At 43.6% G+C, this 26830-nt stretch overlaps 1 protein-coding gene across 2 annotated transcripts in view; it reads right to left on the bottom strand.

The window, feature by feature from the left end:
• Positions 1-1101: 1101 nt before the first annotated feature.
• The window catches only part of ABCA4 (ATP binding cassette subfamily A member 4), a 153939-nt gene continuing 128210 nt past the window's right edge, over positions 1102-26830 (bottom strand). For both annotated transcript variants that reach the window (XM_029617528.1, XM_029617527.1), the window contains 10 exons: positions 24757-24886; positions 24004-24124; positions 21150-21212; positions 20937-21043; positions 19094-19235; positions 18642-18776; positions 11676-11779; positions 11486-11578; positions 9241-9490; positions 1102-8502 (listed from right to left, as the gene is read on the bottom strand). In XM_029617528.1, coding sequence (XP_029473388.1) covers positions 8380-8502; positions 9241-9490; positions 11486-11578; positions 11676-11779; positions 18642-18776; positions 19094-19235; positions 20937-21043; positions 21150-21212; positions 24004-24124; positions 24757-24886 — 1268 coding nt within the window. In that variant the 3' untranslated portion in view covers positions 1102-8379. The remainder of the gene's footprint in view (positions 8503-9240; positions 9491-11485; positions 11579-11675; positions 11780-18641; positions 18777-19093; positions 19236-20936; positions 21044-21149; positions 21213-24003; positions 24125-24756; positions 24887-26830) is intronic.

Below are 26830 nucleotides of genomic sequence, written 5' to 3'. Positions count from 1 at the left end.
ATTCACAGGACATTGTTTCACATTCGATGCCCATGGTAACGCCAGCACAGACCAAGCAGAGCCTGGAATTCACGGGCCATTGTTTCACATTCGATGCTCATGGTAACGCCAGCACAGACCAAGCAGAGCCTGGAATTCACAGGACATTGTTTCACATTCGATGCCCATGGTAACGCCAGGTCAGACCAAGCAGAGCCTGGAATTCACAGGACATTGTTTCACATTCGATGCCCATGGTAACGCCAGCACAGACCAATCACAGCCTGGAATTCATGGGCCATTGTTTCACATTTGATGCCCATGGTAACGCCAGGTCAGACCAATCACAGCCTGGAATTCATGGGCCATTGTTTCACATTTGATGCCCATGGTAACGCCAGGTCAGACCAAGCAGAGCCTGGAATTCACGGGCCATTGTTTCACATTCGATGCTCATGGTAACGCCAGCACAGACCAAGCAGAGCCTGGAATTCACAGGCTATTGTTTCACATTTGATGCCCATGGTAACGCCAGGTCAGACCAAGCAGAGCCTGGAATTCACGGGCCATTGTTTCACATTCGATGCTCATGGTAACGCCAGCACAGACCAAGCAGAGCCTGGAATTCACAGGTCATTGTTTTACATTTGATGCTCATGGTAACGCCAGCACAGACCAAGCAGAGCCTGGAATTCACAGGCCATTGTTTCACATTCGATGTTCATGGTAACGCCAGCACAGACCAAGCAGAGCCTGGAATTCACAGGCCATTGTTTCACATTCGATGCTCATGGTAACGCCAGCAAGACGAGGCAGAGGCTGGAATTCACAGGCCACTGTTCACATTTGATGCCCATGTTAACGCCAGGTCAGACCAAGCAGAGCCTGGAATTCACGGGCCATTGTTTCACATTTGATGCTAATGGTAACGCCAGGTCAGACCAAGCAGAGCCTGGAATTCACAGGCCATTGTTTCACATTTGATGCTCATGGTAACGCCAGCACAGACCAATCAGAGCCTGGAATTCACGAGCCATTGTTTCACATTTGATGCTCATGGTAACGCCAGCACAGACCAATCAGAGCCTGGAATTCACAGGCCATTGTTTCACATTCGATGCCCATGGTAACGCCAGCACAGACCAAGCAGAGCCTGGAATTCACGGGCCATTGTTTCACATTCGATGCTCATGGTAACGCCAGCACAGACCAAGCAGAGCCTGGAATTCACAGGCCATTGTATCACATTTGATGCTCATGGTAACGCCAGCACAGACCAAGCAGAGCCTGGAATTCACGGGCCATTGTTTCACATTTGATGCTCATGGTAACGCCAGGTCAGACCAAGCAGAGCCTGGAATTCACAGGCCATTGTTTCACATTCGATGCTCATGGTAACGCCAGCACAGACCAAGCAGAGCCTGGAATTCACAGGCCACTGTTCACATTTGATGCCCATGGTAACGCCAGGTCAGACCAAGCAGAGCCTGGAATTCACGGGCCATTGTTTCACATTTCATGCCCATGGTAACGCCAGGTCAGACCAAGCAGAGCCTGGAATTCACAGGCCATTGTTTCACATTCGATGCTCATGGTAACGCCAGCACAGACCAAGCAGAGCCTGGAATTCACAGGCCATTGTTTCACATTTGATGCCCATGGTAATGCCAGTTCAGACCAAGCAGAGCCTGGAATTCACAGGCCATTGTTTCACATTTGATGCTCATGGTAACGCCAGCACAGACCAAGCAGAGCCTGGAATTCACAGGCCATTGTTTCACATTTGATGCGCATGGTAACGCCAGCACAGACCAAGCAGAGCCTGGAATTCACAGGCCATTGTTTCACATTTGATGCGCATGGTAACGCCAGGTCAGACCAATCAGAGCCTGGAATTCACGGGACATTGTTTCACATTTGATGCCCATGGTAACGCCAGGTCAGACCAAGCAGAGCCTGGAATTCACGGGCCATTGTTTCACATTTGATGCCCATGGTAATGCCAGGTCAGACCAAGCAGAGCCTGGAATTCACAGGCCATTGTTTCACATTTGATGCTCATGGTAACGCCAGCACAGACCAAGCAGAGCCTGGAATTCACGGGCCATTGTTTCACATTCGATGCTCATGGTAACGCCAGGTCAGACCAAGCAGAGCCTGGAATTCACAGGCCATTGTTTCACATTCGATGCTCATGGTAACGCCAGCACAGACCAAGCAGAGCCTGGAATTCACAGGCCACTGTTCACATTTGATGCCCAAGGTAACGCCAGGTCAGACCAAGCAGAGCCTGGAATTCAAGGGCCATTGTTTCACATTTGATGCCCATGGTAACGCCAGCACAGACCAAGCAGAGCCTGGAATTCACGGGCCATTGTTTCACATTTGATGCCCATGGTAACACCAGCACAGACCAAGCAGAGCCTGGAATTCACAGGCCACTGTTTCACATTTGATGCCCATGGTAACGCCAGCACAGACCAAGCAGAGCCTGGAATTCACAGGGCACTGTTTCACATTTGATGCCCATGGTAACACCAGCACAGACCAAGCAGAGCCTGGAATTCACAGGGCACTGTTTCACATTTGATGCCCATGGTAACGCCAGGTCAGACCAAGCACAGCCTGGAATTCACGGTCCATTGTTTCACATTTGATGCCCATGGTAACGCCAGGTCAGACCAAGCAGAGCCTGGAATTCACGGGCCATTGTTTCACATTCGATGCTCATGGTAACGGCAGCACAGACCAAGCAGAGCCTGGAATTCAAGGGCCATTGTTTCACATTTGATGCCCATGGTAACGCCAGGTCAGACCAAGCAGAGCCTGGAATTCACAGGCAACTGTTCACATTTGATGCCCATGGTAACGCCAGGTCAGACCAAGCAGAGCCTGGAATTCACAGGACATTGTTTCACATTCGATGCCCATGGTAACGCCAGCACAGACCAAGCAGAGCCTGGAATTCACAGGACATTGTTTCACATTCGATGCCCATGGTAACGCCAGGTCAGACCAAGCAGAGCCTGGAATTCACAGGACATTGTTTCACATTCGGTGCCCATGGTAACGCCAGCACAGACCAATCACAGCCTGGAATTCATGGGCCATTGTTTCACATTTGATGCCCATGGTAACGCCAGGTCAGACCAATCACAGCCTGGAATTCATGGGCCATTGTTTCACATTTGATGCCCATGGTAACGCCAGGTCAGACCAAGCAGAGCCTGGAATTCACGGGCCATTGTTTCACATTCGATGCTCATGGTAACGCCAGCACAGACCAAGCAGAGCCTGGAATTCACAGGCTATTGTTTCACATTTGATGCCCATGGTAACGCCAGCACAGACCAAGCAGAGCCTGGAATTCACAGGCCATTGTTTCACATTCGATGTTCATGGTAACGCCAGCACAGACCAAGCAGAGCCTGGAATTCACAGGCCATTGTTTCACATTCGATGCTCATGGTAACGCCAGCACAGACCAAGCAGAGCCTGGAATTCAAGGGCCATTGTTTCACATTTGAGGCCCATGGTAATGCCAGGTCAGACCAAGCAGAGCCTGGAATTCACAGGCCATTGTTTCACATTTGATGCTCATGGTAACGCCAGCACAGACCAAGCAGAGCCTGGAATTCACAGGCCATTGTTTCACATTTGATGCCCATGGTAACGCCAGGTCAGACCAAGCAGATCCTGGAATTCACAGGCCATTGTTTCACATTCGATGCTCATGGTAACGCCAGCAAGACGAGGCAGAGGCTGGAATTCACAGGCCACTGTTCACATTTGATGCCCATGTTAACGCCAGGTCAGACCAAGCAGAGCCTGGAATTCTCGGGCCATTGTTTCACATTCGATGCTCATGGTAACGCCAGCACAGACCAAGCAGAGCCTGGAATTCACAGGCCATTGTTTCACATTTGATGCTCATGGTAACGCCAGCACAGACCAATCAGAGCCTGGAATTCAAGGGCCATTGTTTCACATTTGATGCTCATGGTAACGCCAGCACAGACCAATCTGAGCCTGGAATTCACAGGCCATTGTTTCACATTCGATGCCCATGGTAACGCCAGCACAGACCAAGCAGAGCCTGGAATTCACGGGCCATTGTTTCACATTTGATGCTCATGGTAACGCCAGGTCAGACCAAGCAGAGCCTGGAATTCACAGGCCATTGTTTCACATTCGATGCTCATGGTAACGCCAGCACAGACCAATCAGAGCCTGGAATTCACGGGCCATTGTTTCACATTTGATGCTCATGGTAACGCCAACACAGACCAAGCAGTGCCTGGAATTCACAGGCCACTGTTCACATTTGATGCCCATGGTAACGCCAGGTCAGACCAAGCAGAGCCTGGAATTCACGGGCCATTGTTTCACATTTCATGCCCATGGTAACGCCAGGTCAGACCAAGCAGAGCCTGGAATTCACAGGCCATTGTTTCACATTCGATGCTCATGGTAACGCCAGCACAGACCAAGCAGAGCCTGGAATTCACAGGCCATTGTTTCACATTTGATGCTCATGGTAACGCCAGCACAGACCAAGCAGAGCCTGGAATTCACAGGCCATTGTTTCACATTCGATGCTCATGGTAGCGCCAGGTCAGACCAAGCAGAGCCTGGAATTCACGGGCCATTGTTTCACATTCGATGCTCATGGTAGCGCCAGGTCAGACCAAGCAGAGCCTGGAATTCACGGGCCATTGTTTCACATTCGATGCTCATGGTAGCGCCAGCACAGACCAAGCAGTGCCTGGAATTCACAGGCCATTGTTTCACATTTGATGCTCATGGTAATGCCAGGTCAGACCAAGCAGAGCCTGGAATTCAAGGGCCATTGTTTCACATTTGATGCTCATGGTAACGCCAGCACAGACCAAGCAGAGCCTGGAATTCACGGGCCATTGTTTCACATTCGATGCTCATGGTAACGCCAGCACAGACCAAGCAGAGCCTGGAATTCACAGGCCATTGTATCACATTTGATGCTCATGGTAACGCCAGCACAGACCAAGCAGAGCCTGGAATTCACGGGCCATTGTTTCACATTTGATGCTCATGGTAACGCCAGGTCAGACCAAGCAGAGCCTGGAATTCACAGGCCATTGTTTCACATTCGATGCTCATGGTAACGCCAGCACAGACCAAGCAGAGCCTGGAATTCACAGGCCACTGTTCACATTTGATGCCCATGGTAACGCCAGGTCAGACCAAGCAGAGCCTGGAATTCACAGGCCATTGTTTCACATTTCATGCCCATGGTAACGCCAGGTCAGACCAAGCAGAGCCTGGAATTCACAGGCCATTGTTTCACATTCGATGCTCATGGTAACGCCAGCACAGACCAAGCAGAGCCTGGAATTCACAGGCCATTGTTTCACATTCGATGCTCATGGTAGCGCCAGGTCAGACCAAGCAGAGCCTGGAATTCACGGGCCATTGTTTCACATTCGATGCTCATGGTAATGCCAGGTCAGACCAAGCAGAGCCTGGAATTCAAGGGCCATTGTTTCACATTTGATGCTCATGGTAACGCCAGCACAGACCAATCACAGCCTGGAATTCACGGGCCATTGTTTCACATTTGATGCTCATGGTAACGCCAGGTCAGACCAAGCAGAGCCTGGAATTCACGGGCCATTGTTTCACATTTGATGCCCATGGTAACGCCAGCACAGACCAATCAGAGCCTGGAATTCAAGGGCCATTGTTTCACATTTGATGCTCATGGTAACGCCAGCACAGACCAATCAGAGCCTGGAATTCAAGGGCCATTGTTTCACATTCGATGCTCATGGTAACACCAGCACAGACCAATCAGAGCCTGGAATTCACGGGCCATTGTTTCACATTTGATGCTCATGGTAACGCCAGCACAGACCAAGCAGAGCCTGGAATTCACGGGCCATTGTTTCAAATTTGATGCTCATGGTAATGCCAGCACAGACCAAGCAGAGCCTGGATTTCCAGGCCACTGTTCATGTTTGATGCCCATGGTAACCTGCTGCCTTGACTGTCCCAGTGGTTTTCCTCATATTTATTTATTTATTTATTTATTTGTAGCTTTTATATACCGTTATATATATATATATATATATATTTATATATATTTATATATATGTTGAATAAAATATACTGTTTGTGGGAGGTGGAGGAACGGATATCATCTGAAGAAGGGACTCTTTTGCATGTGTAAGCTCCTGGATGATGATGACCTCTTTTTCTGTTGGTTTATTAAATGGCATCATGGTCTAAATACGTTCTAGTGAATGCAGGAACAGCAAATATAAAAACCACTGACCTGTGCCAGTGGCTATTTACCTGGGGAAAAGGGCTTTTTTGAAAACTGGCCATTCCGTAGGCAGGTAAAACTAGGTGCATTTTACCCACATTTTTGTGGAGGCATCCTCAAGGCGGGGTTGTATCAGGGGAGGCAAGAGCAGAGTTAGTGTTGCAATTTCAAAACTACATGCATTGTTGAGGCCGGAAAAGGTAGCCGCAGTGAAAAGCAAGTGCAAAGCTCTGCAGGTACTTTTCCATTCTGCATGTTTCAAAGGGAAGGTACATGTACACTTATATATTCCCATCCGCAGGGAAAAGTACCGGTGAACTGGGTTTCTGCCTGCCTGCACAGTTTTGCTAACTGCTCCCCTAAATTCATGTCATAAACTTTGGGGCACTGCCTTGGAATGTAAATGACTTAGTAAAATGAAGATTAAAAATACTTGAGGTCTTTATTCAGTGGGTCACTGAGCGGGCAGGTTACCTGTGTCATTTTACCTGGATATTCACGGTACGTAACCAAAGAAATCTGCTGCTGAAGAAACCTGCCTAAAGTTAGGGTCAGTGATTTTTCCAACCAGACTTAGCTGGCTAATTTTGGCGGGGTAGCACTGAATCACAGTGCTCACCAGTTAAAACGTAGCCACCCCATCCAGAAGGGTCTCCCTCACCATGGCTTTTTTTTCTTCTTCGTAAGGAGTTAGCTGGACAAAAATGTACCTGGTCAAAAGGGAGGAAATATTCAAATCTTGTTACATTTGTCCAGGTAACACGAAAAATTACCTAGACAAACCTTTTTGAATATCCACCTGTACAGGAACATAAAGCACAGGGGCAGAGGGATGAAAAGAAGTGTCTTGAGATTGGTTTTTTTTTCATTTTGAACAGGAAAAGACTGTGAATAATTTTTAAGGAGTTCCGTGTTTATTAGCAATGGATGCCACAAAAGGCGGCCCAGTTTTAAGATCCTCAGGATGACTGCCTTCACAAATCAGCTTTCCCCAATGCACATAATGTGGAATATAACACGATATTCCTCACTCAGAAGCAAATAACCCAGGGGCTTGGTGCCCAGAAGGAAATGTGATTCCCTGCCTCTGAAGGCTCTGGCAGAGGATCCAGGAAGGTGTGGCTTAGTGGTGAGAGCAGCGGGCTCAGAACCAGGGAAGCCAGGGTTCAAATCCAGCAAGTAAAAACTTAGGTTCCTTCCTCAGCAGGCTGATATTCTATCAACTGTACCTGAATTTATAATTTGCCTTGAGTGTCGATTTGGAAAGTAATTAAATCAAAATCCATTGCATCACAGAGCCCTGCATACAGCTCTAGGAGAGAACCCAGTAAGAGGTTAGAAAGCAGTGACCAAAAACTGGCCCCTTAATTAATTACAATATGGGATATACAGCACTGTATGTTATTATATAGCCTTGGGAAATATTATGACAAAGTAAACATTTAAGTCCGCAATGCTGAATTTCAGTAATTTCCAGGTTTCTTACCACCCTCATGTTCCTCCTATGCAATTATCGATGTTGGATTCCAAAGTGATGTCAAGATCACCGATGAAACCTTAGCAGGGCATCTAAACAGCCTGTATAAGGATGAAGTTTGTGGATACGTTCTGCAAATCACCCACAGACTTTAGCTCAGAGTTTTAAAGTCTTTTTATACGCAAAGATCCACTTTGAATACTCACGAGTTGTCCCCTTGCAAGTGTGAGCATACTACTCATACAAAGCTACACTTGATCTTGAGCAGGCGTAACTCTGTGCACGCAGAGTAACATGCATATTTTTGAAAATCTGAATCATGCATGTAAATCCTTTCCCCGCTCCTACTCTGCCCCCTCCCCCCTCCATCCCCAGAATGCCTTTGCCGCCAATCACAAAAGTATGTGCAAAATCAGGTTCCATGCATACTTTAGTGCATGTGAACCCCTCGAATAATTTTCAAAAGGTGATTTACATGCATAAAACTGTTTTAGACACATAAATCTTTTAGAAAATGAAGCCTGAAAGGAGATTGCCCCAAGGTCTGATGCTGTACTGCCAGTGCTCTCTGTGGTATGGCATCTGTGCAGTTCTTTGTGTCAGTAGCTCCTGGGCAGCTTTAAGTAGCTGCCTCTGAAGATGGTGCAGGGGTTACCTTCACCCCCCGTGTGGCTCCAGCTGCCCGAGGGTGTAGACGGAGAGCCTCATCTTCTGTCTGATGTTTAGCAAAGTTCACAAACACCTGCAGAGGGCAAAAATCAAAGAACCCCTGTAATGAAACAGAACCGTCTGAGCATAAATACGGCTATCTTTAGCCATGATGAGGCACAGCTCTAAGTAGCGTTATGAACTTGTAGTGTGATTTTATTGGGTAGAATTGGTTATTGTTCCTACAATACTCTAATGGTGATCACTACTTATTTCTCTATTTGCAGCTCCCTACAGCCCCCAGTGTCAGTGCAGCTCCCTCTTATGCTGCCACAAGCATGCCCTTGGTATGTCCTTGGGTAGAATGTCGTCTCTGGTCTCTCTCTTTTTCTTTGCCTCCTGGGAACACTTCCAGTAATAACAAACCAATCTGATTTTATACATTTTCCATTTCAGTTTGATTTGGCTATTCTATCACTGAAAAGAAAATGCCAATTTCTTTGGAAGCTAAGAGAGATCATGTGCCAAATTTAGTTATATCTCGTGTTCAGCAGGTACTATATCTGTAAGAAGGCTTAAAATGACAAGTGCACCATGTCAGGAAAGAATAAAGAGCGATCTCTTGTCTCCTATATATTCCTCTTGCCTCAGAGTGCAGCTCTGTACTTGTGACAAGCACTTATCAATAACCACCTTCCATGTCACCCATGCATCCATTTCTCTTGTTTATAGCAAAGTTAAGAGTTTCTGTGCATGATAGAACCACCATATTCTATTTCCATTACTTCCAGCTCAAATGCCTTTATACCTCCCAGTGCCTATATTTACTCACTTGGTCTAAAGTAGTCTGTGAGACTGAGTATTCCTCAATGTTCAGACTCTCCCGGTTGGAGATGAGCAGCTGGAAGATCCTGGCCAGGGAGGAAGACGACATCTGATACTGCACCATATTATAGTGCCTCTCTCTCTGTAGGCTGCCAGGGAAGCTCGCATGTATGAACTTTTCCACCAGGGTGCAGTCTGGAGGACAGCCTGGTTTGGGTGCTCGGACCTTCATCGTGACGATATAGCCATCTCCGAATCTGGACAACACAGGAGGTTTTATTCAGCAGGCAGAAGAAAACAGTTTAACATTATAATTATTACGCCATTATTCTAGTAGCCATATGGGTCCTGAAGGAAGCCAGAATCTTTGCAATCTGTGATACCTTTTGTTTGATCAACGTTAGAATTATCAATTGATAGTGATGTACATGAGCTAGTGAGACCTAGCTCCTCTCTTCAGGTGTCATTCATGGTCTCTGAAAGGTCACGTACAACATCAGGAATAGATCATTCTTACGCCTAGTGGTTAGAGCAGCGGGCTACGAACCAGGAGACCAGGGTTCAAAAGCTCCTTCTGACCTTGGGCAAGTCACTTTACCCTCCATTGCCTCAGGTACAAGCTTAGATTGTGAGCCCTCTGGGGACAGAGAAATACCTGCAGTACCTGAATGTAATCCGCTTTGAAGTGCTGAAAAAAGTGTGAAAAGTGGAATATTAAATATATATATATATATATATATATATATATCACAAACTGCAAAGACTCCAGCCAAGAGTTTTTCAAAGAAACTGCGGGAAACAACAAAATTTCCCACGGGGGCCTGAAAACGAAGTCCGAACCAATAAAACAAAACACTGCGCATCTCTAGTCTTTATAGGAGAACGTTCTGGGCAGGCAACTCTACCAAAGCACAGCGGGGAAAATGTTTAAAGCGTGGGTATTGCTTCCCAGCCTGTGAATTCTCGCAGGGAATCGCCTTTGAAAATCTCAGAACCAGTCGGAGCCGCAGGAACTTTTGTGCCTTATGGATTTTAGTAACTGCTTTGCAGCTGGTGCCAAGTCGGTGCCATAAAGGCGCAAATCAAAAGGAAACCCCTGTTTCTCAGGGTGTACTTTCCTGCTTCTAACCCCCCCACCTCTATGAGGCACAGGTAGACATAGCACGGGTGCTTTTACCAGTAAAGGGGAGAGGGTAAGTCTCAGTCTCCAGTTTTACCCGGCTAAATGCTAAGCTACCTGGGTCAAATAGTTTCAAAATTGTCCTCATTATGTTTACTGCTCAGATCAAATTGGGGGGGCCGATGCAATACTGTGAGCGCACTGTTTAACCCGCTGTCGGACGCGGGTTAAATAGGCGCTAATCCACCCCCTAATGCAATAGGGGGATTAGCGCCTATTTAACGCGCGTCTGAAGCGGCGTGAACGAGTTAGCGCTCATCACATGCAAATGTATGTGAATGAGGCTATTACTCATTCACGCCACATTCAAAAAAATAAATGTGCGTCTGAGACACACATTTATCACTCAGCTATTAACGCCTGCCTGGAGCAGGCGTTAATAGTTGAACACACATGGAAGAAGTACCAAAAAGCAGAAAAAACGGCTTTTCGGTACTTCTTAAAAAAAAAAAAAAAAAAAACCTCGGCAGACCACCGAGTTATGAAGACAGACGCCAATAAACTCGGCGTCAGTTTTCATAACCGGCCGTCTGCTAGTAATGAAAATGGTTGCCAATAAACTGCTAGCAAGGAGGCGCTAGAGTCGCTTGCCCGACCTTAGCGCCTCCTTGCTAACGCGACCCCGCGGCGGCTGCCAGTTATGAAGACCGACGCCGGTAAACTCGGCATCGTTTTTCATTACCGGCTCTCTGCCAGTAATTAAAACTGATGCCGATCTGTTTTCATTACTGGTAGTCGGCCGGTTATGAAAACCGATGCCGAGTTTACCGGCGTCGGTCTTCATAACCGGCAGCCGCCGTGGGGTCGCGTTAGCAAGGAGGCGCTAAGGTCGCGCAAGCGACCCTAGTGCCTCCTTGCTAGCGCGACCCCCTAATTTGCATATTGCATGGCGCCCCCCCCCCCCCTTGCGAGCGCCATGCGTGCACTAAGAAAGTGGGCGCTGAAAACTCAGCGCCCGCTTTCCGCACAATTTATTGCATCGGCCCCTAAGAGCTCTCCCTAAATATGCTGTGATTTCTCGCTCTGAAAAACAGCTCGGATTTGTCTTCAGATGAAAAAGGTTGTTGCATACTTGTATTTGAGATGTTGAATGGTGCCCAGGCATTTGAAGGATCCCTTCACCATGATGGCCAGACGTGTGCAGAGGGCCTCGCATTCTTCCATGCTGAGAACAAAAAAAAAAATGCAACTTCAAACTGGAGGCAGATCAGTGAGCCGCATCCTCCCGTCCTGGAAAAGGGCTCTCTTTACTCCTACAATACCTGTGTGACGTCAAAACCACAGCTCTGCCTTCTTTGATTACACTGACGATAGAGTTCCACAAGAAACGGCGTGACTGAGGGTCCATTCCTGAAGTCGGCTCATCCTGAAAATATGGGACAACTGTATAAAGGGATAAGGAAAGGCCAACAGAACAGCAATCTAGGACAGGAGCAAAGTACCAAAGAATACACAACCCCCTGGCTCTGGAGGGGAGGGGAGAAGTCAGCATCCCCCTGGCCAAGTCTTGTGTCCCCAGCAGTGGGGCGGGGGAAATGGTGCCAGCAAAAATCCTTCATCTTCCGATGCCCAAGACTAACACACAGTGGGCAATAAAATTTGAAAAATGAATACCGTGCTGACATTTCAGATGGAGCAGTGCTGTGCTGGGAAGGAGGTCGTCACATGCCACAGACTGTTGTACCCCTGGCTTTTATTTGTATTATAATCTAAAAAATCAAGAGCAATTATTTGCCTCCGGAGGCACCGTCAGAGTAACATCATTACGAGGTAGAAGCCTTGATCATCACGAGGAATCGCTGAGTGAAGAGGTTCAGACCCCACAAAGTTGGTTTTCTTCGCATCTACGTACTCCCCTGAGGAAAGACTGACGTCTGAAACACTGACAGTTCGTGTCGGGATCAACATTAAGGTTGGACACAATACACCAACAACAATTGGGGAAGTCTGATCTTTACTCTATTTTGAAAATCTCTTACAGCTTCATTAGAGTTTTACAACGTGCAGTTCATATACAAGTTTACTGACTTTTAAGCCACGGAAGCGTCTTAGGTCACCGGGATTAGTAATAAGCAACCCAAAAAATTAAAAAAAAAACAAACAGTCTATGGAGGAGGAGGATAGTTAATGATTATAATCCACTAAGTAGTGGTGTTGGTACACCTACACAATATATGAAACTTTCCCCTACTCCAATAATATATTTCTCAAAAATAGGATGTATTTAAAATTAGAAAAAAATGATATTCCACGGAGTGTAGGTATTTAAAACAAGTCTTAACACAAGACAACAAAACAGAATCACTATTTACAAATAATTGCTGCAGATCAGCGATAGAGCTGCGCTCTTGATTTTTTAGATTATTATACAGATCGCTGAAATTTGAGGTGTATTGTATTGATATATTTTATTTGTATTAGACATCAACTATGCTCCTGTACTATTGGCAAATGCATTAAAAAATTGTATACAGGAGACACCAAGAAAAGCTGCAGTTTTATACCCTCATTGTCTAAGAGTTTTGTTGCATGTCAAGCTGTGAAGGGTAGATCCCATTATTGATGGCATTAATGATAGGCCGCTGAACAGCAGTATAAGAACTCTTTACAGGCTGTGCCATCCTCAAATACAGAAGACAGAGATCAAAGGGACCATTATACCTTCACCAGGACAATTCATAATATACTGGATATCTATAGCCATCAAGATGTCAAAACAATAGTGCTATACAAAAGGAGAAAATTTGTCTTTCCTTATCTGAAATCAGGTCAGAATTAATAAAAAGGAATTCAGAGAATCCAAATGACAACCTTTAATTTGTACTCCTTTAAAATAACATTTTAACTTGGTTGACAAGGTTGAAATATTCCAATGTGGGTGGTTTAAGAACATAAAAAAATGCAATACTGGATCAGACCAAAGGTCCAACAAGCCCACCATCCTGTCTCTGACAGATGCAAGTAGCCGCTGGATCCCAAAGAATAGATCCAATTCCTCTTGCTTATAATCAAGGATAAGCAATGGCTTTCCAAAGTCTACATGTCTAATAATGTTTTATTGAATTTTCCTCCAGGAATTTATCTAAACTCTTTTTAAACCCAGCTATGCAAACTGCTTTCACCATCTTCTCTGGCATCAAATTCCATAGTTTAATTGTGCACTGATTGGAAAAAAATTTTTTCTCTGATTTGTTTTAAATGTGCTGCCTATTAGCTTAATGAAGTGTCCCATACTCCTAGCACTATTGGAAAGGGTAAATAACCATTCCCGGTTTACCTGCTTCATTCAAGGTTTTATAGACCTCTATCATCTCTCTTCTCAGTTATCTTTTCTCCAGGTTGAAGAGCCCTAACCTGTTTAGTCTTTCCTCCTAGGGGAATCATTCCATCCTCTTTATCATTTTGGTTGCTCTTCTCAGTACCTGAATGTAAACCGGTGTGATATCTCGATTGAGATCGAATGTCGGTATATAAAAATACTAAATAAATAAATGAATACATACTATATCTTTTTTGAGATAGGGAGACCAGAAGAAACATGATACTCAAGGTGCAGTCACACCATGGATCCACACAAAGGCAATATGATATCCTCTGTTTTAATTTTCTATTCCTTTCCTAATACCACCTAACATTTTATTTGCTCTTTTTGACTGCTACCATGCACTGAGTTGAGGATTTCAAAGTATTGTCTAGAATGACACCTACTATGGAACTTAGTATTGTGTATCTATAATTTGGATTATTCTTTCCTATATGTGTCATTTTGCACTTGTCCACATCAAATTTAATCTGCCAATTAGATGCCCAATCCCTTAGTCCGAAGGTCCTCTTGCATTTCTCACAATTGGCTCATAATCTAATAACTTTGAATAACTTTGTGCCATCTGCAAATGTGATCACCTCACTCATCACTCCCTTTTCCAGATCATTTATAAATATATTAAGAAGCACTGGTTCCAGTACAGATCCCTGGGGCACTCAGTGCCATACATTCTAAATCTCTAATCGTATATTTTGTAGACTTCTCGTATTCACATACAGACAATTGAAAGTATGATTTTTAACTGTGTTCACAGCCGCCTAGTGGTTGAAATGAGTAGTTTAGAATCATTTCTCTCTGCTCTTTATTTAAATGTACCTGAGGGGTGGTGATATTTGCTAAAGAGGGCATAGAGTCAAACAAGATAAAAGTTCTACAGGAAACAAAATGCACTATAGAATCTTTATGGATAGAAAGTCCATGTGAAAAGGAGAATAGAATAGCAGTAGGAGTACATTACCATCCACCTGGTCAGAATAAAAGGACAGATGATGAAATGCTAACAGAAATTAGAGAAGGCAACAAAAATAATGGGTGATGTCAATTACTCCAGTATTGACTGGTTAAATGTCACCTCAGGACATGCTAAGGAGGTAAAGATTCTAGATGAAATAAATGATTGCTTCATGGAGCAGCAGATATGGGAACAGACAAGGTAGGGAGCTAGTTTAGACCTAATCCTCAGCAGAATACATGATTTGGTGAAAGAAGTAATGGTGTTAGGGCCACTTGGCAATAGTGATCATAACATGATCAAATTTGACTTGATAATTGGAAGGAGGACACTAAGGAAATCTACTGCAATAGCATTTAGCTTTCAAAAGGGAGATTATGAGAAAATGAGAAAAATGGTTATCAAAAAACTGAAAGGAGCAGCTGAAAAGGTCAAGAGTTTACATCAGGCATGGTCATTGTTTAAAAATACCATCTTGGAAACACAGACTAGATGTATTCCATATATTAGAAAAGGTGGAAGGAAAGCCAAACAATTGCCAGCATGGTTAAAAGGTGAGGTGAGAGGGGCTAATCTAGACAAAAGAACATTCTTCTAAAAATGGAAAATGGATCTGAATGAAGAAATCAGGAAACAGCGTAAGCACTGGCAAGTTAGTTGTAAAGTATTGATATGGAAGGCAAAAATAAAAATTGAATAGAAGCTTACTATGGAAGCAAAAACTGATAAAATCTTTTTCAGATACATTCAAAGCAAACAGCCTGTGAGGGAGTCAGTTGGACAAAAAGAGGTGCTAAGGGAGGACAAAGTCACAGTGGAGAGAGATTGAATGAATTCTTTGCTTCAGTCTTTACTGAGGAATATGAAAGGCAAATATCCATGCCAGAAGCAATATTTAAAGGTAATGATTCAGAGGAACTGAAACAAACCTCAGTGAATCTGGAAGATGTACCAGGATAAATTGACAAACTAAAGAGTAGCAAATCACCTGGACCAGATGATATACATCCCAGAGTGCTGAAAGAACTGAAAAATGAAACTGCAGACCTACTGTTCGTAATATGTAAACTATCATTAAAATCAGCTAAGGTATCTGAAGATCAGATAGTGGCTAATGTATTGCCAGTTTTAAAAGAGTTCTGGGGTGATTAGACTGGTGAGCCTATCAGTGCTGGGAAAAATGGTTGAATGTATTCTAAACAGCAAAATGGGACAAAGTCAACATGGATTTAGCCAAGGGAAGCCTTGCCTCACCAATTTGCTACATTTTTTTGAAGGCATGAATAAATATGTACATAAAGGTGAGCCAGTTTATTTAGTGTATCTGGATTTTCAGAATGCATTTGACAAAGTACCTCATGAGAGACTCTTGAGGAAATTAAAAAGTCATAAGATAAGAGGCAATGTTTTGTTGTGAACTGAGAACTGGAGAAAGGTGAATAGTGGAGTGCCTCAGGGATCTGTACTAGGACCAATGCTTTTTAACATAAGAACATAAGATTTAGCAGACTGGGTCAGACCAAATGTCCATCAAGCCCAATATCCTATTTCCAATTCTGGTCACAATTACCTGGCAATATCCCAAGGGGTAGAGAGATTCCAAGCTGCTTATCCTAGGGATAAGCCATGGATATCTGCAACTCCACCTTAATAGTGATTTATGGACTTTTCTATATAAGGAGAGGTGGAAAACCAAATCACTAGTCCAATAGGGTAGGACAAAGATTTGGCAAAAAACTTCAATGTCCAAATAATTTTAAGCTGTTCACAGGTGAAATATTTAATGGTTTCATCAGAAACAAAATAGTTTGCTTTTCAAATGAATTCATGGTCCCCCGACACAGATTGTGTTTTGTAGACTGGGTTGGGACAGACCAATCTCGCAAGCAACACTCAAAGAGTTAAATGAACCATGCACTGTGTAGCTACAATTTGGGTTACTCTTCTCTACACGCATCACTTTATACTTGTCCACATTAAATTTCTTTGGCATGCCCAGTTTCCCAGTTTTGCAAAATCCTTTTTCAATTCCTCACAATCCTCTTGTGATTTAACAACTTTGAATGATTTTGTGACATTGGCAAATTTGATCACCTCACTCATTATTCCCATTTCCAGGTTGTTTATAAATATATTAAAAAGCAGTGTTCCCAGAATAGATCCCTGGGACACTCAACATATTCATAAATGAACTAGAGATGGGAACAATGAGTGAGGTGATCATATTTGCTGATGATACAAAATTATTCAATGTTGTTAAATCACAATGTGATTGTGTGAAATTGCGAGAGGACCATGCAAGACTGGGAGATTGGGCATGCAAATGGCAAATGAAATTTAATATGGACAAGTGCAAAGTGATGCACAGGGAAGAATAACCCAAATTATAGCTACAAAATGCAAGGTTCCATATTAGGAGTCACCACTCAGGAAAAGGATCTAGGTGTCAACATCGAAAATACATTGAAATCTTCTGCTCAGTGTGCAACAGACGCCAAGAAAGCAAATAGAATGCTAGGGATTATTAGGAAAGGAATGAGGAATAAAGAAGAGAATATCAGAATGCCTCTGTATCATTCCATGGTGCAACCTCATGTTGAGTAGTGTGTACAGTTCTGGTTACCACATCTCAAAAAAAGATATGGCAGAATTAGAAAATGTACAGAAAAGGACAACCAAAATGATAAAGGGGATGGAATGATGCCCCCTTGAGGAAAGGCTAAAGAGGTTAGACCTCTTCAGTTTGGAGAAGAGACGGCTAAGGGGAGATATGATAGAGGTCTATAAAATAATGAATGAACGAATTGGTTGCTTACTCTTTAAAAAAGTACGAAGACTAAGGGATATTCAATGAAGGTACTAGGTTGTTCCTTTAAGACAAACAGGGGAAAATATTTTTTTACTCAACGCATAATTAAACACTGGAATTTGTTGCCGAAGGATGTGGTGAAAGCTGTTAGTTCAGTTGTGTTTAAAAAAGATTTAGACAAATTCCTGGAAGAAAAGTCCATAAACCATTATTAAGGTGGCCTAGGGGAAATCCACTGCTCATCCCTCGTAAAAGCAGCATGGAATCTATCAACCTTTTGGGATCCTGCTAGGTACTTGTGACGTAGATGGACCACTGGTATAAACAGGATACTGGCCTTGATGGACCTTTTCCCTGACCTTTGTTCTTATGTTCCAAAATTTAGGAAGATTTTCAGCGGAACCTAGAAATTCACCCAAACATAGGTTCCTAAAACCTAGGCTTAGGTTTAGAATCGTAAGTTAGGTGCCAAGCACATAACTTTTTTTTCCTGTCCTAACTCTGCCCCTGTAACCACCCATTTTTTTGGTGCCTAAATTTAAATACTCAGCTTTAGTTTTCAAAGGGGCTAATTTTGATACCTAATTCCCAAAGCTAGGCATCTAAATCCTTTGAAAATTGACCCCTAGAGGGTTTTCCTATCTTTTGTCCTTGGGTAAAATGCTTATTACATAGGCCCCTCAAAGTGACTAGCTTAAGGCCATGCAGAGAGTAGCAAGTAGGAGGTCTTAAGCTCATGACCCAGTACATCTCCTGAATCCTACTCCTATGCTCTGACCACTCCTGCTATCTGGTAATGCTCTAATCTCTTTCTGAGACTAATCAGGTATTACTTTCATACCAGAGACACTGCTGCACCTGCAGATACCTCACCCATAAGGAACTCCTGTAGTATGGAGAAAATACATTTGTATTAAAAGCTTGCCTCTTTCATTAGTTGTACAGTGTTACATTTCAGTGGTGTATATATGCAGAGGAGCAGCTTTTCAAACCAGTGGACCTTTCTCTAAGCTAGGCTGGCATGCCATTTTAAAAATCTTTCTATGCAAGAAATGCACCATGCTAACAGAAAATTACAGATGGTGGAGGTTGCTTTACAACAGGAGAAGAGCAGAAAATGGTACTTTCATGGTGGTACTTACCAATAGCACAACTGAAGGACAACCCATCAGTGAGATGGCAGTGGAGAGTTTGCGTTTGTTCCCTCCGCTGTAAGTACCTGCTAGCCGATCTGCATATTTTGTGAGACCCAGCTTTTCAATCCCCCAGTCTGCGATCTGTGAAAAAATGGATTTTGTGTGTCATTTGAAAGCTTGTATGTAATCAATGTTAAATTCACTGGAAAATTCATATTATTTAATGTATTAGGAGGAAAAATGGATTCATTTGTGGATGGGGGGAGTTTACGATGATCACAAGTTTTAATGATCTTTTTTCTGCATTTTGAATATGTATCTATCAGAAATCAAGAAAGTTAAGAAAAAAATTTGATTATTCCTATGAAACTGCAAAAACACACACCGCTGCATTTAACAAGCAGCAATCTTAGACATGTTATTTATCAGAGGGCTAATGCCGTCAAGGCTGCTTATACCCTGTCATTTTCCTCCGGGGGGATACCTCGTAGGCGCCCATAGAGCTGAAGGTGTTCACGGCCCGTGAGAAGATCATCGATAGCATCAAACTGAGGACAGTAGCCCATGTTCTGGTGGACATCAGCAATATCAGTCAATATACTGTAAAAAGAGGGCAAATACCTAAAAATTCAGCCTTATAATACTGGTTCAATTAACAGTGACAGATTATAAAAAGCACAAATTCCTGTGGCGATCTCTCAGCCACAGGGCAAAGCTCTTTATTATCAACCATAATATTGCAAGATGCAAACTAATAGCACTTTCCTATTTACAATCTTAGCCACAATGCCCATATCAAATTATGAGAAATCTATATATCATATTGCATAACATGATATCTTTTATTATTAATACCAAGCTAACTGTAGTGCAAGAACAATTTAGAGAATACAACACATTATGGGCCAGATTTTAATAGCTACGTGCGGGCGTAGATTTGAGCGCGCAACCCAGCACGCACAAATCTACACGTTGGCGTGCGCAAGGGGGTGGACACTAGTGCACCTTGCGTGCACTGAGCCCTAGGGGAGCCCTGATGGCTTTCCCCATTCTTCTGAGGGAATCGGAGTGGCCTTGGAGGGAACTTTCCTTTGGCCCCCCCCAACCTTCTCCTCCCTTCCCCTATCTAACCCGCCCCCAGCCCTACCTAAATCCCCCCCCTACCTTTATTTTCTAAGTTGCGCCTGTCTCTGGACAGGCGTAGGTTGTGCGTGCCAGCTGATGGCCAGCCCACGATCCCGGGCACAGCAGCAAATGGCCGCTGTGCCTGGAGGCTCCAGCCACGCCCCACCCTGCCCATGCCCCGTGCGTCCCGGGGCTTTACGTGCGCTGCCGGGCCTTTTGAAAATAGGCCTGGCGCGCGTAGGCTTTGAAAATCTGCCCCTATATTTCTTATTTTCCAAGATTCAACCATTCACATAAAAATGTATTAATTTGCTCTCCATGCAATGAGGCCAAGCTACTCAACCACTTGCAGGCCTTACACTTCATAATGGAGTGGAGGAGCAGCTTAGCGGTTAGAGCAGAGGCTGTGAACCAGAGAAGGCAGGATTCAAAGCCCGCTGATGCTCCTTGACTTTGGGCAAGTCACTTAAATCTTCACTGCCCCAGGTACAAACCTGGGTATAAATATTCAAAGGGGATCTGCATGGAAAACATAGCATAAGTCCCGTATTTGTATATGTGCTAACTGGAGCCAGAGTCACTTACACAGCAGGAAGAAGACAGTCAGCTGAAATTTCATTTATTCATAATTGGACATGGATTTAACTTTTGCAGAATAAGTAAAATATTATTTGAACACCTAGTGAATATGTCCCTGCAGCACTACATCATCGCAAACCACAGAGGGAATCACACCACTTTTCGAGAAACGTACATCGCTGTCTGGAACATAAGCATCAGCTTCCCCCCACAGAAAGGACCCACACCATGGGAATAAAGGAGGGGGCAAGATAACAGTGAACACAGCCCCAGAGACAGAAATTATTTTTTGTGTGCCCTTGGAAAACACACCACTTCCAAGAAAAGGGTTACAAGCCCATACTACAAAACTTAGCATATTAGTGCAATGTTAGATTTGGATGCTTTACATAGGATGAAACACTTTAATGTTTTATGACCATAAAAAGAAGCAATAAAGAGCTTTATTTACAAATTAGCACAATCAGTGAGTAAGTATATTTCCCAGTCTGCCTAGTCCATGAGATCTTGCAGTTCCCCACAAGGAAAACAAATACACAGAGGACAAAAATCTGTAAACTCTGAGATTTTGCATTCAGTTATCAATGTAATTCATACCTGTAGCCAGCTACAGTAGCATCTCCTGAAGTCACAACAGTATCCCCAGTCAGCATTTTGAATGTAGTGGTCTTGCCAGCACCATTCACTCCCAGAAGGCCAAAGCACTAAATTGCAAAGTATTACAGTATTAAATCTTGCTCCTATTAAGCGCATCAGGGCTCAAAGATCTGACTTGATCCCCAGGAAATGCCATGAAGTTATAGAACCAACCTCTCCAGGACGAACACCGATACAGAGTCTGTCCACTGCTGGAGTTCTTCTTCCTGAATAAATCTGGAAGATAACAGAAACATAAGGGTGCATTTTACAGAAAAAGCAGATACACCCCCTCCACTCTATGCTGGAGACATATCAGAGATGTTGTAGAAACTTAAAAGACTATTTCCCCATGAAATTTTAGAATTAAATTCAACAATTATGATCAGTTCCCTGGGGAATGACCTGGATAAACACAGGGCGTTAGTATTACTGAGATCATGCTGGCTTTATGAGGACAATTTTAAAAATCGTTACCAACCACACTGGAAAGCCAAGGGGATAAATGATACTGGTTGATTTTACACAATCAGTGATGTGTTGCCAGTTTCTTACCAAGGGATTCTCACCAGCTGTGTTCCACTTGGTAAGGCATTCCTTGTTTTAACAAAATAATTTAACCCTCCATCACCTCTCTCCATATTACAAAATATAAATTATACATAAAACATACAATAACCTAACATCGCAAATAATATTCCAATTATGGGATTCTAAGCAGATTCTGAAACTTTTTATTGTATCAACATATAAATTATCTAAAAATATTGTACATGAACTATTGAGACTACAGAGGCCCCTTCTTTAGATGTAACATCAGAGACATTAGCCTTTGCTCACTCCATAAGTGGCAACAGAACTCCATAGTCAGCCCCTCATTGCCCGAAGACTTATTGTAGTGCATAAAACCTAGGACTTCAGAGAGCTTGGCTAGAATGAGAAATCTGTTGAGCCACTGACTGACCGTGGGAAGCCTCTCCCATAAAATTTGGGTTGGTGGGATCCAGATAGAAGAAAGTTGAGTAGAATTCCCAAAATTTGGATCAAATACTCTCCAAATAGGTGAGGAGAGACTCATCCACAGCCAGCAAACATGCTGTTTCTTGGCTCTCCTTTTCTTCTCCAACCCACAAAGTGCGAGTCACAATCCATCTCTCTGAGGAATGGATGGCAAGCCTCCCACTTCTTACACGTTTAGGTGTCAAAGGCTGTGCTTCTTCTCAATGTACAAACTCTGCAGACCTTGGTGCCTAGGACAGACAGGCGCTTATCAAAATGAAGCACTTCCCCTTGAAAGTTGATTAATTCCAGAATTGTGCCTCCTGCTGGCACACACTTGGCAGGGGATCTGAGGATGATCCTTCCCTACATCCCACCACTGATTCAGTGAAGAGAAGTCCACCTCATAGCTATGCCAATCCCAAAGTACTTGAAGCGATATCACAAAACCTAGTCCTCCAACAAGGAATTGTTAAAGTGACAATAGGCAGCTCAGAACTCTGATGATTCAAGCCCCATCGTCATGGTCACAGTGTTGTGGTCCATGAGCAGTGTCAGCCTAATAGCACTGGACTGGGCTGGGCTCATTCTGTCAGTTGCCACTATGGCAGATGGGCTCACTACTTGGGCCAATGCTTTTACATGGGCCTCAACAGTTGCCCCTCCCACAGCACCTGACCCCCATCCTTATAGGTTAGACCATGGAAGCAGTATGTGACGTATCTTATCTGGGGAGGGGCCCTAATGTCTAAACCTGATTTCTGGGTCTCCCCTTCTTTTTCCCCCAGCACAGCCACCAGCTGCTATCCTCAAGACAAGCGCTGCATAGGATCTTGCAGATGGAGGTTTGAAAGCAGCAGAGATGGCTGCAATGATGGGGGAAGAATTGGGGACCTGCTCTTTGCTTGATCTGTGCTCTGCTGCTGCCTGAGGCGTATTAACAGTAATTTTAACAGCAGGAACACCTTTGTCTCTCTGGCAGGTGATGCAGCCACCTTTGAGGTGCAAGGAGGGATCTTACCTGCTAGTCTGCCTGCCTCAGCTTCAGATGGGACTGAGACAAGAAAGGTGGTGACAGTGGCAGGTAGCACATTGCTTGTCCCCCAAGGGTTCCTTCTCTAAAGTGGTCCCTACCCCAGCGTTTGACAGTTCTGGGACAGGGGTTGCAGCATGTCCAGCAGCAGCAGGAGTCACTTTATTACAGGCTGCTACTGCTGCTGCTGGGATGGAAATTGCACATTTGAGGTTGGGTTGGGGGGGGGGGGGCAGCAATGGGAAGTGCCAGGGGAGCAGCTGCAGCTGATGACACTGCTGTAACTTTTGGGGCACTCGCTAGAAGCTAGAAGTTGACAGATGTTCAAATATGGGGCCAAACTTCCAGCCAGTGCTTTTCTCCCCCCCGCCCGAGGCTGCTTCTTCCTCATTGCCCAGGTGGGATTAAAGCAGCTCTTATAAAATCAAAGAGGTGCGAGGGGTCACTTAAGTGCGAAAACCCTCAAATCTGTTTTAATTATTTATTAAATTAGAGCCACAATAAATAAAATAAAAATAAAAATCATAAATAATAAAAACTCAGTGCTCCAAAATAATAAATAAAATGGAGTGCTCAACTGCACCATTGATTTTTCAGGGTTTTGGAGTTTAGAAGGAATCCTATACTAACTGCATCAGCTTTAGGTAGGGTCTGCACTGCCAGAGCCAGGGATGCTTCGGCGCTGCTCAAAATCACAGTCTCAGGATTCTCAGACCCTTGCTATATTTTCTGCTTCATCCAACATTTGCCTGTTGTAGTGTGAGCATCAGTAAAATGCCATATTTCCTGCTCTATCTTACTGTCAAACAACTAAAAAGCTTTCCCAGTATCTGTTAGAGCTTGGAGTTTATTCATGGGAAACATCTCCCCTCTAGTAAAGCTCCACTACTTAAACCGAGGGCCTACTTAATTGTACAATAGATGAGGCCTTGACTGCAGATGCATGCACTCTAGATATCATTAATGATATACTGCACGCCCTGAAACACCATCTACCTTGGTCAATTCCTTTAGTTGCATGATGTCATTTTTTCCACCTCCTCTGAGAATCCGCTGTCTCTCTTGTGCAACATCTTCATCTTCGCAAGTGACAATATTTTTAGGAGGGTCAGAAATCCTGCAGTAACCAGGACAGATTTATTGATAAAGCTGCTGTCAGGCATGGAACAGTTTTTTTTGCATTATCAGAATAAATTAAAAGTGTCATGAGCCAACTGTATTAGCTCTGTGCGGAGCAAATCATCCACTGTCATCACTGCTTGGCACTCAAGCCAAGAGACCTTTCAGGAAAGGCACATCGAGCACAATATAATGCACTGTTATATGGAGGAAATTAGGTAGTGTGTAGTGCTCCTGAAGTACCTCTAGGAGAGGATCTGAAAGCAATGACTGAGAATATTTGCATGATGTAATCCACAGCATTAGATTATTAATGAAAGTTTACTTCTACTTGATTTATAACCTCATTTTGGTGCATACAGAAATGCTTACTTTATGCTTCTATCATGGCTAGGAATACGACCATATATTCATTTTGTTCTCTTTCAGCTGAGAATACAATCAGCGGGTATCACACAAAGGAAAGTGCATTGGTTCCACAGCCTGAAGCCAATATACACTAGACGAAATACATTAAAACAAGCACAAATGACTTGGTCTGGGGAGGCTGGGGGTGCTGGAGGTCAGTCTAGCAAAGCAATAGTCATGCCTGCAGACAGAGTTTTCATGCAAGTTAACATGAGCACCTACCATCTGCTGAGAAAGAAGCGATGCTGAATCAGGAGGTTCAGAACGAAATACACAATCCCTTCTACTGCCATGGCTGCCACATTTTTTCCAAGAAATTCCCATTGGAAAGGATTTGAGACATGCTCCTCACCTTTGGAGTAAAAAAACAAAACAAAGAACTTGAAATAGCACTCATCTGGGCTCCTGAAATGCTGGCCTGCCCTTTCTCTAAGGGCATATCTCATGAATGAAATTTGGTGGGAGAGCTGGAACCTTACCTAAAGACTCTCCTATGAAATTTCAGTCAAGTGCATCCGCAAAGAGGGCCTCCAATACATGTGAATTGAGAGAGAGCAGACAATAGGGCCCTTTCAATGTTTCAAAAGGAGTTCAGTCGCCTTTTACTCACAGAAATGGCCCTTTAGAAAATTGCACGCCCAGTACATATTGTACAAGCATACTTTTACGCACACAAGGGAGAGGCATTCCAGGAGGTGGAATCTGGCTGGAGTTGGGACCCCTACGCATTATTCTTTTTATTTTAGAAAGTATGCGCATAAAAACTACGCGCACCGAATAGCAGGTGTAACTGTGTGCGCATAGTTTTGTGGGGATAATTTTCAAAGTGAATTTACACATGTATGCTTGCTGTCTAAATTGATGTAACTTGGGTGCATAACAGCCTACAAATCTATGTGGCTGTAGAAAGCCTAAAGGATTTATTTTATTTATTTATTTAAAAAAGACTTGTATTTACAACTTCCATGATACAAATCAGTCCGGTGCGGATCACATCTAAAACATCCATAAACAGATAAAATGTAACATTGCTATAAAAGAACAAAATAAAACATTCATTTATAAAACATACATAAAATAATTATAATCACAACAGTGCCAACCCTTATTCATGTGCCTCTCTGAACAAGAGTGTTTTCGGCTGCTTTCTAAAGGCACCTTTACTAAAGACGATTGTTCCATGGTTCACATGGGGAACAGGAGTTATTGTGGGTTGCAGCTCCCCCAAGTGGGAGACTATATGGTGGTGAAGTCCCCAAAGTATATAAACTCATGCTACCTTTTTAGGGTGTGGACCTTTTTCTAGTTATCCCTTGTAGGGGCAAGCATGTCACCATGCTTGCTCCTGTTTTGTTTAGTTTCTTAGGAAAGGACTCGTGGGTCTCCGAGATGAAGACCTGGGTATAGAAAAGTAGAAAGGGTGCCCTTACCTAGCCTTAAGATTTTTTTTTTGGGAGCTTTTTTGATTTTGGAGAAGGAAGTTGCTCCATCCTTCCTCTATTTTTTGTCCCTTTTTTCAAGGTTTAAATTTATACTTTGCCTGAGTACCCTAAGGCCCAGGGGCTCAGTGTTTTCCATCTAAAGGGAGTGGTGTGTCTTATCCAGACAGAACCTATGGACTATTGGAGGAATGGATCTGGATCAGGAATAAGAAAAATCTATTGAAAACAGTAACAGAATAAATTAAATTGGAAGATTAAAGTCACAGATTTATTAGAAGAACTAAAACTGTAAAATGGGCTGTAAATAACAAGGACTTGTAATTGGATATTTTCACCAACTCTCCATATTTAATCAGTAAATGTTATGTTGGAAACCATCAATTGCTTTCAGCCTGATTACTGCTGCTGTATATATGAAATTGCAGTATTGAATTGACTATTGAATAATGCTCAGAGCCTGGAAGGTAATCTCCCCCCCCCCCCCAACAGGACTTTCAGAGAGGCTTAACATCTGGAAAGGAAAATGATACACTTAGGCCCTATTTGATGGGTGGTCTTTGGGATCCTCTGAAGGGAGGCTAGCCCATAAAATAAAGCAAAGAAGGCAAATAATGAAAGCACGTTCCATTGCAAAATCCTATAATACCTGAGGATTTGATTATTTCCCAACCTATACACAGGTAAAATCACACACGTATGTCAGCAATCCAGGTACTTCTACCTGTGTACCTTCAGAGGTGTGCCCAAAGCAGGATTTGATTTAGGGAGATATTTATGCAAGTAGTTTTGTATAATCAAAACTACCCCACATAAAAATGTATCTGCACAAAAAGCTGGAACAGAGTCATGCAGGT

Source organism: Rhinatrema bivittatum, chromosome 10 (assembly GCF_901001135.1).
Source record: "Rhinatrema bivittatum chromosome 10, aRhiBiv1.1, whole genome shotgun sequence".
Taxonomy (NCBI): Eukaryota; Metazoa; Chordata; class Amphibia; order Gymnophiona; family Rhinatrematidae; genus Rhinatrema; species Rhinatrema bivittatum.
Note: the sequence above shows the minus strand (reverse complement) of the source record. Positions and strands in the feature narration are given on the sequence as shown.